At 46.0% G+C, this 17,918-nt stretch overlaps 1 protein-coding gene across 1 annotated transcript in view; it reads right to left on the bottom strand.

Annotated features, from left to right (window-relative positions):
* LOC124117727 (cytochrome P450 4F6-like) overlaps positions 1-17,657 on the bottom strand; it is a 28,718-nt gene extending 11,061 nt beyond the window's left edge. The window contains exons 1-9 of the mRNA XM_048394484.1: positions 16,816-17,657; positions 13,355-13,502; positions 11,269-11,450; positions 10,348-10,472; positions 8,652-8,714; positions 5,921-6,044; positions 5,053-5,200; positions 4,035-4,158; positions 106-384 (exon numbers count right to left, since the gene is read on the bottom strand). Coding sequence (XP_048250441.1) covers positions 106-384; positions 4,035-4,158; positions 5,053-5,200; positions 5,921-6,044; positions 8,652-8,714; positions 10,348-10,472; positions 11,269-11,450; positions 13,355-13,502; positions 16,816-16,986 — 1,364 coding nt within the window. The 5' untranslated portion in view covers positions 16,987-17,657. The remainder of the gene's footprint in view (positions 1-105; positions 385-4,034; positions 4,159-5,052; positions 5,201-5,920; positions 6,045-8,651; positions 8,715-10,347; positions 10,473-11,268; positions 11,451-13,354; positions 13,503-16,815) is intronic.
* Positions 17,658-17,918: the final 261 nt, after the last annotated feature.

Here is a 17,918-nt window from a genome sequence, read left to right on the forward strand (position 1 = left end):
CTGAAATAGTGTCGACGCGATGTGAAAGTTTAACCCACTCACGGATTAATAAAATTGATGTTAAAACCCATGTATCACACCAGCTGACACAATAACACTGCTTACCTTGGGCCGGCTGAAAAAGGGACAAACGAGAAAGGGTCCATTTTCGCCATGTTGTCTGGGTGGAATCTGTCGGGCCTGAAAACGTCTGGCTCTTCCCAGATATCCGGGTGGCGGTGAAGGTTGTATATGGACACAGCGACTATCGTCCCCGTCGGTAGCGTCACGCCGCCGATGTTGACGACGTCCTCCGTCTGTCTGGCGATGAAAGGGACGGGGGAGTGGTATCGGAGGGATTCCTTTATACACAGAGTCAGGTATTCCAATGTCGGAAGGTCGCCCCTAGATGTAGAGAGAACGAGCATAACAGGGTTAATGCGTTATGTGTATCTACGGAGTCCTCAGAACCCGTTTCCAGAGCAATGGAAACATTCACAGGCAGAATATAATATGTACAGGCGATATGCATTGAATTTATCATATGGACGCGGGAGGCGCTATCAAGATAGCAATTGTGTCATCAGTATGAGCTTCAGTAGGCTTGTTTGTCTGTTGGTGTGTGTGAGAGAGTGAGAGAGTGAGTGAGTGAGTAAGTTGGGTTTACTCCGCTTTTAACAGTATTCCAGTTATATCACGGCGTGTCAGCTTAATGTGGGAGGAAAGCCCGAAGTGATGCAGGTCTCAGACGTTTACCACTTCGGTGAAACCCACGAGCACGGGTATGGTGCTGACAAACCTAGAAACATAATTGGGGCGAACCGGGATTCGAACCCACAATCATAGGTTTCTGGCGTGCCCAAGGGACGCAACTCTGCACAGCGAATCGCGGCGCCTTAGACGACTGGGCCACCCGTGCCCCCGAGAGTGAGAGAAAGAGAGAGACAGACAGACAGACAGAGACAGAGAGAGAGAGACATAGAGAGAGAGAGACATAGAGAGAGAGAGAGAGAGAGAGAGAGAGAGAGAGAGAGAGAAAGAGAGAGAGAGTATATATATAGTTTATATATGAGTATATATACATAAATGGAGCGTGTTGATAATTGTATTTCATATTCTAGGTGCAGCACATCCCACTGTGTCAATAACTGTGGACGAAGTGCGTATGAGTTTGTAGGCCTTCTTTAGCATTATATATCTTTGCACATATATTGTAAATATGTATCATGCCAAGTGCATGATTAGTTACTGTACTTAATATAATACTTGCCAGAAAGTGGTAATTGTATCTACAATATTCAATTTCTATACAACCATGGATATTAAGGTATGATATGGTACAGTAGACTACGGTTAAAACGAACACGCTTATAACGAACTGACGGATATAACGAATTTACTTTTTGGTCCCGAATTTTTGCTGTAGTTATGCTGTATATATGCTTATAACGAACCACGGTTATAACGAATTAAAATGAGTAGTCCCTTTGAGTTCGTTATAACCGTAGTTTCCCGTATTTGGGTTTAATGGCGACTTGGACCATAAAAGGCCTATTTGCGCCCAACACATCAAATGTTTTCAAACAAGAGCAAAGTGAGTAATGGAAATGGCATGATGAACTAATCTGCTTCATAATCTAATTAATGTATTAAAACAGCAAGTAATCACTATTTAAAATAGTTGATTAGTCAATATACATTTAACTTATACAATATGTCAAATTTTCCTGATGCGGTCACGAAGTCTAATATTGCCCCTATTGCCTTAAAATATGCTGGGGCCCAAAAGTGTAATAAGAGAAAATGAGCTTTCTCTCTCAAGTATTGCACTTCTTAAATTTAATCTGATTTTAATAATTAAATAAGCCTTCACTGCCTCGGGAGTATTTTCATCAAATAAACATACAGAGGATACCTCTATATCAATGACACTGCGGTAAGCACCCACACCCACAAAGTCCAAGTTGAAGGTTTTTTTAACGAGGACTTCCTTATGGTTATGTGATCAGAAGGACAAATTGAATTCATCTGTCAGCCAGCATCCCACAACTGTCGCCAGCATCCCACAACTGTCGCCAGCATCCCACAACTGTCGCCAGCATCCCACAACTGTCGCCAGCATCCCACAACTGTCGCCAGCATCCCACAACTGTCGCCAGCATCCCACAACTGTCGCCAGCATCCCACAACTGTCGCCAGCATCCCACAACTGTCGCCAGCATCCCACAACTGTGGCCGGCATCCCACAACTGTCGCCAGCATCCCACAACTGTCGCCAGCATCCCACAACTGTCGCCAGCATCCCACAACTGTCGCCAGCATCCCACAACTGTGGCCGGCATCCCACAACTGTCGCCAGCATCCCACAACTGTCGCCAGCATCCCACAACTGTCGCCAGCATCCCACAACTGTGGCCAGCATCCCACAACTGACGCCAGCATCCCACAACTGTGGCCAGCATCCCACAACTGTGGCCAGCATCCCACAACTGTGGCCAGCATCCCACAACTGTCGCCAGCATCCCACAACTGTCGCCAGCATCCCACAACTGAGGCCAGCATCCCACAACTGTGGCCAGCATCCCACAACTGTGGCCAGCATCCCACAACTGTGGCCAGCATCCAACAACTGTGGCCAGCATCCCACAACTGTCGCCAGCATCCCACAACTGTCGCCAGCATCCCACAACTGTGGCCAGCATCCCACAACTGTGGCCAGCATCCCACAACTGTGGCCAGCATCCAACAACTGTCGCCAGCATCCCGCAACTGTCGCCAGCATCCCACAACTGTGGCCAGCATCCCACAACTGTGGCCAGCATCCCACAACTGACGCCAGCATCCCACAACTGTGGCCAGCATCCCACAACTGTGGCCAGCATCCCACAACTGTGGCCAGCATCCAACAACTGTGGCCAGCATCCCACAACTGTCGCCAGCATCCCACAACTGTCGCCAGCATCCCACAACTGTGGCCAGCATCCCACAACTGTGGCTAGCATCCCACAACTGTCGCCAGCATCCAACAACTGTCGCCAGCATCCCACAACTGTCGCCAGCATCCCACAACTGTCGCCAGCATCCAACAACTGTGGCCAGCATCCAACAACTGTCGCCAGCATCCCACAACTGTGGCCAGCATCCCACAACTGTCGCCAGCATCCCACAACTGACGCCAGATTCCCACAACTGTCGCCAGCATCCCACAACTTTCGCCAGCATCCCACAACTGTGGCCGGCATCCCACAACTGTCGCCGGCATCCCACAACTGTCGCCGGCATCCCACAACTGTCGCCAGCATCCCAAAACTGTCGCCAGCATCCCAAAACTGTCGCCAGCATCCCACAACTGTGGCCAGCATTCTACAACTGTCGCCAGCATCCCACAACTGTCGCCAGCTAGTGGTGAATGAGTTTGCTGATACAAAGTCGAAATCATTTGGTTCTGGTCTGAATTCCGATATTGTTAACTCGGGATATTGAAAGCCAGACTTCGCAAGATGGTCTTTTGACTCATTTCCATGGGTGACCCATTGATACCAGATTCAATTGCTTTAACAGCCTACATAAAGTCTACATATAATATCGTGATCGAGTTGTCTCCCTTGGTTAACTGTACATTCACTTGCGTGAGGAGACCCGTGAAGATTCCGGGGTAGAATAAGTCTTCAGCAACCCATGCTTGCCGTTAAATGTGACTATGCTTGTCGTAAAAGGCGACTAACGGGATCGGATGGTCAGGCTCGCTGACTTGGTTGGTGCATGATGTCAATTACTGGATTGTCTGGTCCAGACTCGATTATTTACAGAACGCCGTCATATAGCTGGAATATTGCTGAGTGCGGCGTAAAACAACAAACCAAAAAAATGCGTGAAGATGACAATGATTTCATACATCACTGATTGTGATGTTCATGTATGAATATGTTTTTATAATATTATTATTTGTGCATTACAGGATGTCAATATATTATCTTCCATGGCAATAAAAAATACAAACCTCCGCCTGTGTTGGATCGTCTAATTTCCCACCACAAACTCAGTTACATACGTACCAGGTGACAGTATCTCTGTCGTGCAGGACCCCGTCAAGTTCCGTCTGCACCCTCCGCCGGTAGTCGGCGTGCTGCGCCAGGGAGTACAACGTCCACGAGATGGCGCTAGCTGTTGTGTCATGACCTGTACAAAGAACGTTATCAAAACCATCTCCAAACTCCAACCCGTGAAGATTCCGGGGTAGAATAGGTCTTCAGCAACCCATACTTGCCGTAAAAGGCGACTATGCTTGTCGTAAAAGGCGACTAACGGGATCGGGTGTTCAGGCTCGCTGACTTGGTTGATGCATGTCATCGATCCCAATTGCGTGGATCGATGCTCATGATGTCAATCACTGGATTGTCTGGTCCAGACTCGATTATTTACAGACCGCCGTCATATAGCTGGAATATTGCTGAGTGCGGCGTTAAACAACAAACCAACCAACTCACATACTGGAACAGGAATTAGCTTTTCAAAAGAGACGTCGCCAGATGAGTGACGTAGCGTTATAACGGGGCAGATTGATTGTGATCTTGAGACTACTGCTAATTAAAACAATACACCATGTCAAACCTGAACAATAATTGCACAGGCAATCGCCAATAGGCGTAAAAGTTGTAAATTACAATATGGACATACTTGTAGGGTTTACATGACATACGACTCCACGCTTGATTGGTATACGGAAAGAAACTCATTCGGTGTATCACTGAGTCGGTGAGTGAGTGAGTATGGTTTTACGCCGCTTTTAGCAATATTCCAGCAATATCACGGCGGGGGACGCCTGAAATGGGCTTCACACATTGTACCCATGTTGGGAATCGAACCCGGGTCTTCGGTGTGATGAGCACTTTTACCATAAGGCTAACCACCCACACGTGTGTCACTGAAGAATAGGCAGTTTTACCGAAATTCCTATCAAAAGTTAAAGAAATGTAGATACACATCTGCCAACAGAAAATATCAATCTTTCAATCTTTGAAAACTATTCCTGTTTACCGTGAGGTGTCCTAACTGGGTTATCGGCGAACTGACCTTCAAACAATATGGTGTCCACCTCGTTCTGGATCTCACCGGTCGTCATCCCCACGCCGTCCTCATCTCTCGCTTTCAGCAGGATGTCCAGAAAGTCTAGGTACCGCGTCCCCGGAGTCCCCATTGTCGATGGCGTCCCCTCGTCTGCCTGGAGATACAGGGTGGGGACACAGAAGTGGACACTAAAGTCTCATGTCTGGCTCCCGCATTGTTGGCAGACCCATATAACTTTTATTGCGTGTCAGATTGCATCGAACAGCATTTAAGGTACAAACATGGCGTAACCCCCCCCCCCCCCCCCCCCCCACCCCCCCCCCACCCCCTCTCTCTCTCTCTCTCTCTCTCTCTCACGCACGCACGCACGCACGCACGCACGCACGATCATACATTCTCACTCGCTCAGACAGATCATGATCTAAACATGTACATGTACTGTGTATTCAATATTAGAACCGGCGATTGAGTGAGTGAGTGAGTGAGTAAGTGAGTTGGGTTTAACGCCGCTTTTAACAGTATTCCAGTTATATCACGGCGTGTCAGCTTAATGTGGGAGGAACGCCCGAAGTGATGCAGGTCTCAGACGTTTACCACTTCGGTGAAACCCACGAGCACGGGTATGATGCTGACAAACCTAGAAACATAATCGGTGTGAACGGGATTCGAACCCACAATCATAGGTTTCTAGCGTGTCCAGGGGACGCAACTCTGCACAGCGAATTGCGGCGCCTTAGGCGACTGGGCCACCCGTGCCCCCACCGGCGATTGAAGGCAGGACAGTGGAGAGGTGTATCTGCTTCGGATCCGTATTTACAGAGTACAGACCACAGAGACCCCAGGGGTTCTAGTTCATTGTGTGACCCCTACCTACCAGTGTCTTTTGCCTGGCGGCGATGACGGTGGCGGAGACGTTGTGGACGTAGTCTGTCAGCTGCTTGAACCTCCTCCCGTTCTGCGTCCTGTCATACAACCACTGTACGTGATGCAAGGGCTGTCTGTGGACATAGAGACAGATCTACAGAGACTAGGGCTGAAACGATATCCCGGGACACCGATGCATCACGATTCACTCCATACGATATGGTGCGCGATTTGTGAGGTGCTGTATCTCGATTTTTCACGATACGTTTTTTCAAAGAGGTACATATATATAAATATTCCTTGGTCCTTAATCTGGACGTTATGAATGTGTTAGCTTACATTTTTTTATGTACAACGAACTTAATTAAGTTGTAAATGCATTATTTAAATAATGTGATAAACGTAACTTTCATATTTATAAATACTAGGATTAGACCTTTCAAATGCTGTATAACATTACGGTTCCGTCGGTTGCCCCCCCCAAAATACATGAAAATGGCAAATCATAAGTTACTGGACACTGGTACATTTAGTATTTACTCCTACCATCTAGTCACAACTCACAAATATGTAGGGTTGTTACTTTTGTGTTTGCTGGCATTTACTTGGAAATGGCAGATGATTTATTAAGTAAAAATACTCATTACAGTTTATATTTTATGACTCATGAACATTCATTCACGTTCATTTAATTTTTCATTTTAATAAACTAAGTTTAATTCATTTATCTCTTGTCTTCTCTTGTCACTATATGTATCGTAGCGTATCGAGATGCGCATCGTATCGTGATGTAAGTATCGAGATACGTATCTTATCGTGACCTAGGTGTATCGTTGCAGCCCTAACATAGACACACAGACAGATTCACTCACATCTAACAGCGAGAGTGATGAGTCGGCCCGACCACAGACTAGCCACACCTGGGGGTACGGGTGGCCCAGTCGCCTAAGGCGCCGCAATTCGCGTTGCAGTGTTGCGTCCCTTGGGCACGCCAGAAACCTATGGTTGTGGGTTCGAATCCCGGTTCGCCCCGATTACGTTTCTAGGTTTGTCAGCACCATACCAGTGCTCGTGGGTTTCACCGAAGTGGTAAACGTCTGATACCTGCACCACTTCGGGCTTTCCTCCCACATTAAGCAGACACGCCGTGATATAACTGGAATACTGTTAAAAGCTGCGTTAAACCAAGCTCACACACTCACTCACTAACTACAAACCTGTGTGAGGCGAAGACAGTGTGAGATTGTATCTACCTGAGTTAGCTGACCAGACACCACACACCTGTGTGAGGCGGGACAGTGTGAGATTGTATCAACGTGAGTCAACTGACCAGACACCACACACCTGTGTGAGGCGAGACAGTGTGACATTGTATCTACGTGAGTCAGCTGACAAGACACGACACACCTGTGTGAGGCGAGACAGTGTGAGATTGTATCTACCTGAGTCAGCTGACCAGACACCACACACCTGTGTGAGGCGAGACAGTGTGAGATTGTATCTACGTGAGTCAGCTTACCAGACACCACACACCTGTGTGAGGCGAGACAGTGTGAGATTGTATCTACGTGAGTCAGCTGACCAGACACCACACACCTGTGTGAGGCGAGACAGAATGAGATTGCATCTACGTGAGTCAGCTGTCAAGACACGACACACCTGTGTGAGGCGAAGACAGTGTGAGATTGTATCTACGTGAGTCAGCTTACCAGACACCACACACCTGTGTGAGGCGAGACAGTGTGAGATTGTATCTACGTGAGTCAGCTGACCAGACACGACACACCCGTGTGAGGCGAGACAGTGTGAGATTGTATCTACGTGAGTCAGCTGACCAGACACCACACACCTGTGTGAGGTGTGACAGTGTGAGATTGTATCTACGTGAGTCAGCTGACCAGACACCACACACCTGTGTGAGGCGAGACAGTGTGACATTGTATCTACCTGAGTCAGCTGACCAGACACCACACACCTGTGTGAGGCGAGACAGAATGAGATCGCATCTACGTGAGTCAGCTGACAAGACACGACACACCTGTGTGAGGCGAGACAGTGTGAGATTGTATCTACGTGAGTCAGCTGACCAGACACCACACACCTGTGTGAGGCGAGACAGTGTGAGATTGTATCTACGTGAGTCAGCTTACCAGACACCACACACCTGTGTGAGGTGTGACAGTGTGAGATTGTATCTACGTGAGTCAGCTGACCAGACACGACACATCTGTGTGAGGCGAGACAGTGTGAGATTGTATCTACGTGAGTCAGCTGGCCAGACACCACACACCTGTGTGAGGTGTGACAGTGAGAGATTGTATCTACGTGAGTCAGCTGACCAGACACCACACACCTGTGTGAGGCGAGACAGTGTGAGATTGTATCTACCTGAGTCAGCTGACCAGACACCACACACCTGTGTGAGGCGAGACAGTGTGAGATTGTATCTACCTGAGTCAGCTGACCAGACACCACACATCTGTGTGAGGTGTGACAATGTGAGAAAGTATCCACGTGAGTCAGGTGACCACAGACACCACACACCTGTGTGAGATATAACAGAGAGAGATTGAATGTACCTGAGTCAGCTTCTAACACCTTGTGAGACGTGAGATATATATCTACCTGAGTCTACAGATCACCAGCTACTGTACACCTTGTGAGACGTGAGATATATATCTACCTGAGTCTACAGATCACCAGCTACTGTACACCTTGTGAGACGTGAGATATATATCTACCTGAGTCTACAGATCACCAGCTCTGTCAACTCTTCCACTGCCTTCATGTACGGGTGGTCGTTTCTGAGAGGAAATGACAAAGTGAAACATGACACAAGAACCTCTTCTATTTGATGACATGAACAATTTCAGTGAGGAGAGAATGTACATTTAGTTATTAGACCAAGTTCAAGGACAAAGACTCTTCATCTGGTTTAGACAAGACAGAATAAACTTAAAAAGATATGTTAAATTCATCGAATTCAAAACATGTTCACATCTAACCCTAACTATTAGTGCACATTATCGGCTATCTACCTATAAAACATGTATCTGTCCACTGGTACATGTACTATCTGTCCACTGGTACATGTACTATCTGCCTGTATGGTACATGTACTATCTGCCTGTATGGTAAATGTACTGTCTGTCTGTATGGTACATGTACTATCTGCCTGTATAATACATGTATCTATCCACTGTATGACACATGTACTATCTGCCTGTATAATACATATATCTATCCACTGTATGACACATGTACTATCTGCCTGTATGGTACATGTACTGTATGCCTGTATGGTACATGTACTGTCTGCCTGTATGGTACATGTAGCTGTCTGCCTGTATGGTACATGTATCGGCCTACCTGTATGGTACATGTACCAGCCTACCTGTATGGTACATGTACCATCTACCTGTATGGTACATGTAGCTGTCTGCCTGTATGGTACATGTAGCTGTCTGTCTGTATGGTACATGTACTATCTGTCTGTATGGTACATGTAGCTGTCTGCCTGTATGGTACATGTATCTATCTGCCTGTATGGTACATGTAGCTGTCAGCCTGTATGGTACATGTAGCTGTCCAGCTGTATGGTACATGTATCTATCTGCCTGTATGGAACATGTAGCTGTCTGTCTGTATGGTACATGTACTGTATGCCTGTATGGTACATGTAGCTGTCTGCCTGTATGGTACATGTATCTATCTGCCTGTATGGTACATGTAGCTGTCTGCCTGTATGGTACATGTAGCTTTCTGCCTGTATGGTACATGTACTATCTGCCTGTATGGTACATGTAGCTGTCTACCTGTATGGTACATGTATCTGTCTACCTGTATGGTACATGTAGCTGTCTGCCTGTATGGTACATGTAGCTGTCTACCTGTATGGTACATGTAGCTGTCTGCCTGTATGGTACATGTAGCTGTCTGCCTGTATGGTACATGTACTATCTGCCTGTATGGTACATGTAGCTGTCAGCCTGTATGGTACATGTAGCTGTCTGCCTGTATGGTACATGTAGCTGTCTACCTGTATGGTACATGTAGCTGTCTGTCTGTATGGTACATTTAGCTGTCTGCCTGTATGGTACATGTACCTCTCTGCCTGTATGGTACGTGTAGCTGTCTGCCTGTATGGTACATGTACTATCTGCCTGTATGGTACATGTAGCTGTCTACCTGTATGGTACATGTAGCTGTCTGCCTGTATGGTACATGTAGCTGTCTGTCTGTATGGTACATGTACTATCTGCCAGTATGGTACATGTAGCTGTCTGCCTGTATGGTACATGCATCTGTCTGCCTGTATGGTACATGTAGCTGTCTGCCTGTATGGTACATGTATCTGTCTGCCTGTATGGTACATGTATCTGTCTGCCTGTATGGTACATACAAGTGTCTACATGTATGGTACATGTGACTAACTACCTTGCGTTCTGTATGTCATCTTCACATGTCATGCAACACCGCAGAAGGATCTCCAACGTGCACGGTTTTATAACCTTGAACAGATCGAAGCTTTCTCCACTGGCCGCGTAGCTATCGATTTTACACTGGAAACAGACAATAGTAGTCAATATTATTTGATTTGAAAAGGTTAATTTTAGACAAGCACGTGCAAAACACAATCTTCAGATCGGGAAATAGAATTTGGGTAGAACGTATGCGTGACGATCCTGTCGTGTTTGTAGGACCATTAGTACGTCAGTCTCTCACGTCATGCATCCATCAGTACGTCAATCTCTCCCGTCATGCACCTTCAGTACGTCAATATCCCGTCATGCATCATCAGTATGTCAACCTCTCCTGTCATGCACCTTCAGTACGTCAATATCCCGTCATGCATCATCAGTATGTCAATCTCTCCCGTCATGCACCATCAGTGCGTCAATCTCCCGTCATGCACCATCAGTGCGTCAATCTCCCGTCATGCACCATCAGTACGTCAATCTCCCGTCAAGCACCGTCAGTACGTCAATCTCTCCCGTCATCCATCCATCAGTACGTCAATCTCCCGTATTGCACCGTCAGTACGTCAAGCTATCCAGTTATCCATCCATCAATACGTCAACTCATCCCGTCATCCATCCATCAATATTCAAGTCATACAGTCATCCTTCCATCAATACGTCAAGTCACACAGTCATCCATCCATCAATACGTCAAGTCATACAGTCATCCTTCCATCAATACGTCAAGTCATACAGTCATACATACATCAATACGTCAAGTCATACAGTCATACATGTACATACATTAGTCACCCCCTTCCTCGTCATGCATCTACCAGTCATCATCGCCGTCACAATAAATATTTCTGATTTGAGTGCATGACGTTCAATGACCAACCAGCAGCGTATCAACAGCAACGTTGTAGATGTCCACGTAGGGTCTGAGGATGTTGAAGTGGAAGGCGGGTGTGATGAGACGACGTGACCGCTCCCATGTCGCCCCTTTGGCAATCAATATGCCGTCCCCCAACCAAGGCCTGAAGAACTCGAACACAGATCCCATCCCGTACGGCTTGGGCGCTGAAACCGAATATCACCACATTACGTCTGTTTTATGTTACATGTATTCTCGAGCTGCCTCTAGTTTATCATCCAAAATTGGCCCCCACAGGAGATATCGCTTGGGTGAGATCAAGCGATATCTACACTGTAGATGTCGCTGCAATGACATTGCATCACAATGCTTTTGCAGACCATTGTGACGTCATTGTTACCATGATGTCACAATCAAATGACATCACTAATGGCTCTGCTACTTAAGCTGTTAGCAGTACTTTTTACACTCAAGACACTGCTTATTAATGTCCACAAACTGAAAAAAATGGAAGAATGATGTTGGGTGATAAATAAAATCTCACCCTCGTGTCTTTTGATATCAAATATATCAAGCCTCGGAGTTTTCCCACTTTTATCAACTCGTGTTGATATATTTGATATCAAAAGACACTCCGGTGGGATTCTCTATATAGGGCATTGTTGAAACTGTTGACATAGTGAGTGAGGTGGGTGTATCGATGCTTTGAACAGTATTTCAGTTGTATCAAGACGGAACAGCTTGCTGTAATATATGAGCATGTCGAGGCAGTCTAGTTTAGACATGTACCATTATGGTGGAGCCTACGACCATGGGTATGGAGTTGACAAACCTGGACAAAACATGATCCGGCGAAAGTGAGTTCACGACCATAGCAACAACGCGTGTGGTCTGACGTTGATTAATGAATATTTTGCATACTCGTATATGCAAGGGGCCAACGTATGGTTCCTGTAGGAAGTGACAACTTGGAGAGGTTAGCACATAGTGTCACTGGTTGTTGTCTAGGTGCCCCGGAGCACCCAGCCTAACCCTAGCTAAGCTAAGGGTAAGACCTTTCTTCTTCTCTTTCAATCTCACTGGACCAAGGCTTATATAGCCAAGGTCACCTGACATTTAGTAAGTAATAAATTCAAATGTAAACAGTAATTCATCAGTGACATACTTGCACATCTCATTCGGGATGGCAGACGGTCGATGTACACAAAAATGGGGATTAACAATTAGGATTAGCATCTTATAAATAACAGCAATTACCCGGTAAGTGTTTCAAGGCATATAGATGTCATGGCTCCAGGGTAATGAGCCTTTGCAATTAAATGTTCTTCAGACAATGGGTGTCGTAAATCAGTCGCTATGACAATAGTTTCTGACATGGCTAGGGGACGCAACTCTGCGCAGAGAATTATGGCTCTGTAGACGACTGGGCCATCGTGCATCCATAATTTGTCACATGGATCATGTGTGTATTGCCATGCTATCGGACAGTGCTCACTTCTTGCCATACAGAGGGGATTCCCCCTGGTACCCAATGCTTGTCGGCGACGTGACTAAGTGGATTGGGTGATCAGGTGGATTGATTGGTGCCATTGTTCCCTTGTTCATAATATACATCACTGGAATGTCTGGTCGTGATAAAGCTTGAACAAACAAACAGATCTCGTTGAAAGAAATATAATATGACGTCAGGACACACGAGTTCTTTACCGATGCCATGTTCTATTACACAGTTCTTACACGTTTGAAAATGTAATTTCCTGTTTTCGGTAAAACGTAGCGATGCTTCAAATAAAGTGTGGGGGCACGGGTGGCCCAGTCGTCTAAGGCGCCGCGATTCGCTGTGCAGAGTTACGTCCCTTGGGCACGCCAGAAACCTATGATTGTGGGTTCGAATCCCGGTTCGCCCCGATTATGTTTCTAGGTTTGTCAGCACCATACCCGTGCTCGTGGGTTTCACTGAAGTGGTAAACGTCTGAGACCTGCATCACTTCGGGCTTTCCTCCCACATTAAGCTGACACGCCGCGATATAACTGGAATACTATTCAAAGCGGCGTTAAACCCAACTCACTCACTCACTCAAATGAAGTGTTCGGTTAGTTGTGGCCTTACCTGATGTTTTGAGTAGCGCCTTGACAGTCTCGGGGTGACACACTTGAATGGAGGGGACCAGGGGACCAAACCACACCCTGTACATCTTTGGGAACCTGTGGGTGAGGGACAGCTCGTATTCCAGGCGACGCTCCTCGTCCACAGGGAACTACACACACATACACTGCCGGATTACTGAACATCAACAAGATACTTAACATGTATATTTCTGGAGCTGGAAGTGGAACAGGGCTCGGCTTCACAAAGCGATCTTAGCTACGTCTCCTGCAATTCACATATTTAAACACTGACCAAAATGGAGTAGAACTGTATAGATGATTTTGCCCCGGATATAAGAGTTATCCGCCCTTGTTTACTGCATATCGCAGACTGGTGAGAGTGAGTGAGTGAGTTGGGTTTAACGCCGCTTTTAACAGTATTCAAGTTATATCATGGCGTGTAAGCTTAATGTGGGAGGAAAGCCCCAAGTGATGCAGGTCTCAGACGTTTACCACTTCGGTGAAACCCGAGGGCACGGGTATGGTGCTGACAAACCTAGAAACATAATTGGAGCGAACCGGGATTCGAACACACAATCATAGGTTTCTGGCGTGCCCAAGGGACGCAACTCTGCACAGCGAATCGCGGCGCCTTGGACGACTGGGCCACCCGTATCCCCGATGAAGATGGAACAGGGCTCAGCTTCACAAAGCGATCTTAGCTACATGTCCTGCAACTCACGTGTTTAAACACTGACCAAAATAGCTCGAGTAGAGCTGTACAGATGATTTTGCACCGGATATAAGCGTTATCCGCCCTTGTTTACTGAATATAGCAGACTGGTGAGAAGGATGGCTGTACCAAAACAAGATCAACAAGAGGGCGAATCGATGCCCCTCCGAACCGATTAATTTCCGTTATATTTTCTAATGTCATAATAAGCCCCGTGAAGATTCCGGGGTAGAATAGGTCTTCAGTAACCCATGCTTGCCGTAAAAGGTGACTATGCTTGTCGTAAAAGGCGACTAACGGGATTGGGTGGTCAGGCTCGCTGACTTGGTTGATGGATGTCATTGACCCCAATTGCGTGGATCGATGCTCATGATGTCAATTACTGGATTGTCTGGTCCAGACTCGATTATTTACAGACCGCTGTCATATAGCTGGAATATTGCTGAGTGCGGCGTCAAACAAAAAACCAAACAAATGCGTGAAGATGACAATGATTTCATACATCATTGATTGTGATGTTCATGTATGAATATGTTTTTATAATGTTATTATTTGTGCATGACAGGATGTCAATTTATTATCTTCTATCTGAGTGCGGCGTTAAATAACAAACCAACCAACCAATCTAATGTTATAAGGTACAAATGCATCCCAAAAACAAAGAGTATGCTGACAGATTCAAAAATGGCGGGTACAATGCTTTGTTTGGGTTTTTTCGTAATGGAGAGAGAAAGTCACGAAATTAAGGAATCAGTAAAGGGTATGGACAGTGGACAAACTGGTCAATAGTCAGTGGTCATTTCCAATCATGAAACGAATTGAGCTCATGGTTTCTAATGAATGAAAGTGGTTATTAGGATGTGTGACAAAGGCGGGTCAGCGTCGGTAACTCTATTAAGAGGGGTAGAGCGTCCACCCAGAGAGCGAAAGGTCTAGGGTTCGATCCCCGTCCGCGTCATACCAAAAGATGTAAAAGATGGTACTTGTTGTTGCCCTGCCTGGTGCTCGGCATTAAGGGTCTAAAACAAGGACTGGTCGGCTCGGAGTCAGTATACTGTGCCTGAGTGGGGTATTCATGTTAAACTGCAGCATAGTATCTCAGTGGGTTGGTACTATAAAATCGACAATAGGCCGGACTAGTCCAAGCAGCAAAACACATACAAGCATGCACGTCGCTTAAATAAGTGCAATAATCTTGAACGCGAGGTTAAACTCGACATCCTCCCCTCCCCCTGACTTAGTTCGACTTCCGTGTCCCAGTAGGCACTATCTTATATCATAATGGAAACTCATTACTATCCCTTGTTCTGCCTTGTGGAAGGTCGAACACCAATTGATTCATTCAAAAAAAAGAAAAAAAGGTCGTGTCCTCAAAAGATTTTATCTGTGACGTCATGCTTATGTTTGCCTCTTTATGAGTTATTCCTGCATCCTTAATGCGCGCCATCTGTCGATGGTGATGAATGTCTACTAATCAGCATTCGTGCACGGGGTAACCCGGATGTAACACAACCGGCATGATACTTGGCAAGATTTCGACTGTGACGGCACAAAGAAACGTGACCTCTTGTGTAATCTCTCTAGTCTCTACAGCATGAACTTTTAGATTAGATTTTGTAAAAAGCACAGACTGAGAAGTCCCAGTCGCTGTCTGGGCTGCGTGTAGAGGGGGCAAGGGCCCTGAGCTGATGATGAGCCTAACCAGTGCCAGGATCACTCAAACCCTCTTTCCTGCATTCTTTGTGAATGTCTGAGTATGGTTTTACGCCGCTTTTAGCAATATTCCAGAAATATCACGGATGGGGACACCAGAAATGGGCTTCACACACTGTACCCATATCGGGAATCGAACCCGGGGCTTCGGCTTGACGAGCGAACGCTTTAACCTCTAGGCTACCCGACCGCCATGTTTTAAAGGGGCACTGATCTAACGCAATTTCCCGGACTGGTTGTTGCCTTTGTTATTGTTTTTCCCCCCGTGAGTAGAAGCCAAACAACACAGAAATGTACTTTTCAACGTAACATTTTCAATCTCTTGGTGATGACATTAAACATCAAAATGTTTGGAATTCGTTATCATAATAATACAGATGGAAATGTTTTTCAGTCACTTTGTTAAATAACTGAATATTTAGGCGTTTAATAAATTTGAAAATGTTACACATTTTGACAGTAAAAAATATACACACTATCAAAAAGCAATGCTCAGGTGAAATATTTACTTTGTGTTGCAAGTCAATATAGTGTAAACGGAAATCGCAAAATTACCAAGCAAGTGACTTATCAAAACTTCGTCACCATTACCGATGCTACCCACAAAGATACCTACATTTCCTTATTATCTCGAAAACTGTATTTCATTTTGTTGATCAATGTGACCATACGCCCTTATTACTACCCATAAAAGTGACTAACGCGCTTACGAATGGCGCAGCAGAGGTCGCGAACTAGTCTAGATTTCTGCTATACATCCGGGTACTCACGGGGAAAAAACAATAACAAAGGCAACAACCAGTCCCGGGGAATTGCGTTAGATCAGTGCCCCTTTAATTAATAAAATATGTAATAATGACAATGTAACAATGTTGTACGGGACATGTAGAGTTCATGTTGTTGTATTGACACAAACCTTCTCATCATGTTACACTTCAAGTTAAACTAACAACGCTGGGGTTTCTACCATTTCTCACAAGATAAACTTTGTACCGGTAGAGATAACGTTTTGTTTTCACCAATATCATTTTACTCACCAAGTGCAAGTTGCCGGTGATGAAGGAGAAGTCAGTCTCCCCAGGAAGTGAATTGTAAAACTTGAAGCGTGACACAATTGTCCTAACCCACTGGAGGAATCTGATCAGTAGATAGATCACTGCTGCTGTGGCAATCGTCCCCGAAATGTTGTCACGTAGACTGACGTCCATGATGTATGCTTTTAAAAAACGGAAAATATGACAACACTTGCTGCCGGCTACAACTGTCCAGGTTGGATGAGGATGTGATCTATTAGCGCAGTTTATAGGTCACAAAACACGCATTCAAATAAATTCGGTCACAAACACGTACCCTGTAGGAGACGAGTCGAATCACATCGTCGTGTGTAGAAATACAAGCAGACACTGGAAATAGAGCATGGCTGGTTCCACAAGCTCGCCTCAAACCTGGTTGCTGTGACCTAGTAAGTAAACGGTCGAACGATATACTGCCAGTTTTTTTGTAGGTACTGTTTTGTTGTTGTTTTACGCCGCACTGAGCAATATTTAAGCTATATGACGTCGACCAGACAATTTAGTGATTGATATCATGGGCATCGATCTGCGCATCTGGGATCCAATAACAATCAATCAGCCAAGTTACCGAGTCCAATCACTTAGTCCATCTAGTCGCCTCTCACGACCAGCATAGGTTGCTAAGGACCTTTTATCACCCGGGATCTCCACGGGGTGTGATGACGGCTAGGAAGACCCGGTCCTTTCAACCCTGGGGAGATGGGAAGATGGGGAGTTGTGTTCGTGGGTTTGGCCAATGTGGTAACCGTCTAAGACCTGCATCACTTCGTGCTTTCCAGGGTTATAGGATACAGTATAGAAACATAGAAGTACAAATATAGCTGCTCAGTGCTTAGTTTCAAGGGACTTCCCGATTAATGCAAACTGGGCAGTTGTGACCTAGCGAAGCCCCACCTCACCCCTCAACCCCCACTAGTCTCACCCACACCTCACACCTCCACCACCACCAGTCTCACCCCCACCTCACCCCTCCACCAAAACCTCACCCCTTCAATCCCCACTAGTCTCACCCCCACCAGCCTCACCAGTCTCACCCCCACCTCACCCCTCCACCACCACCAGTCTCA

Source organism: Haliotis rufescens, unplaced genomic scaffold (assembly GCF_023055435.1).
Source record: "Haliotis rufescens isolate VD_foot unplaced genomic scaffold, xgHalRufe1.0.p SCAF_13, whole genome shotgun sequence".
In the NCBI taxonomy this organism is placed as follows: Eukaryota; Metazoa; Mollusca; class Gastropoda; order Lepetellida; family Haliotidae; genus Haliotis; species Haliotis rufescens.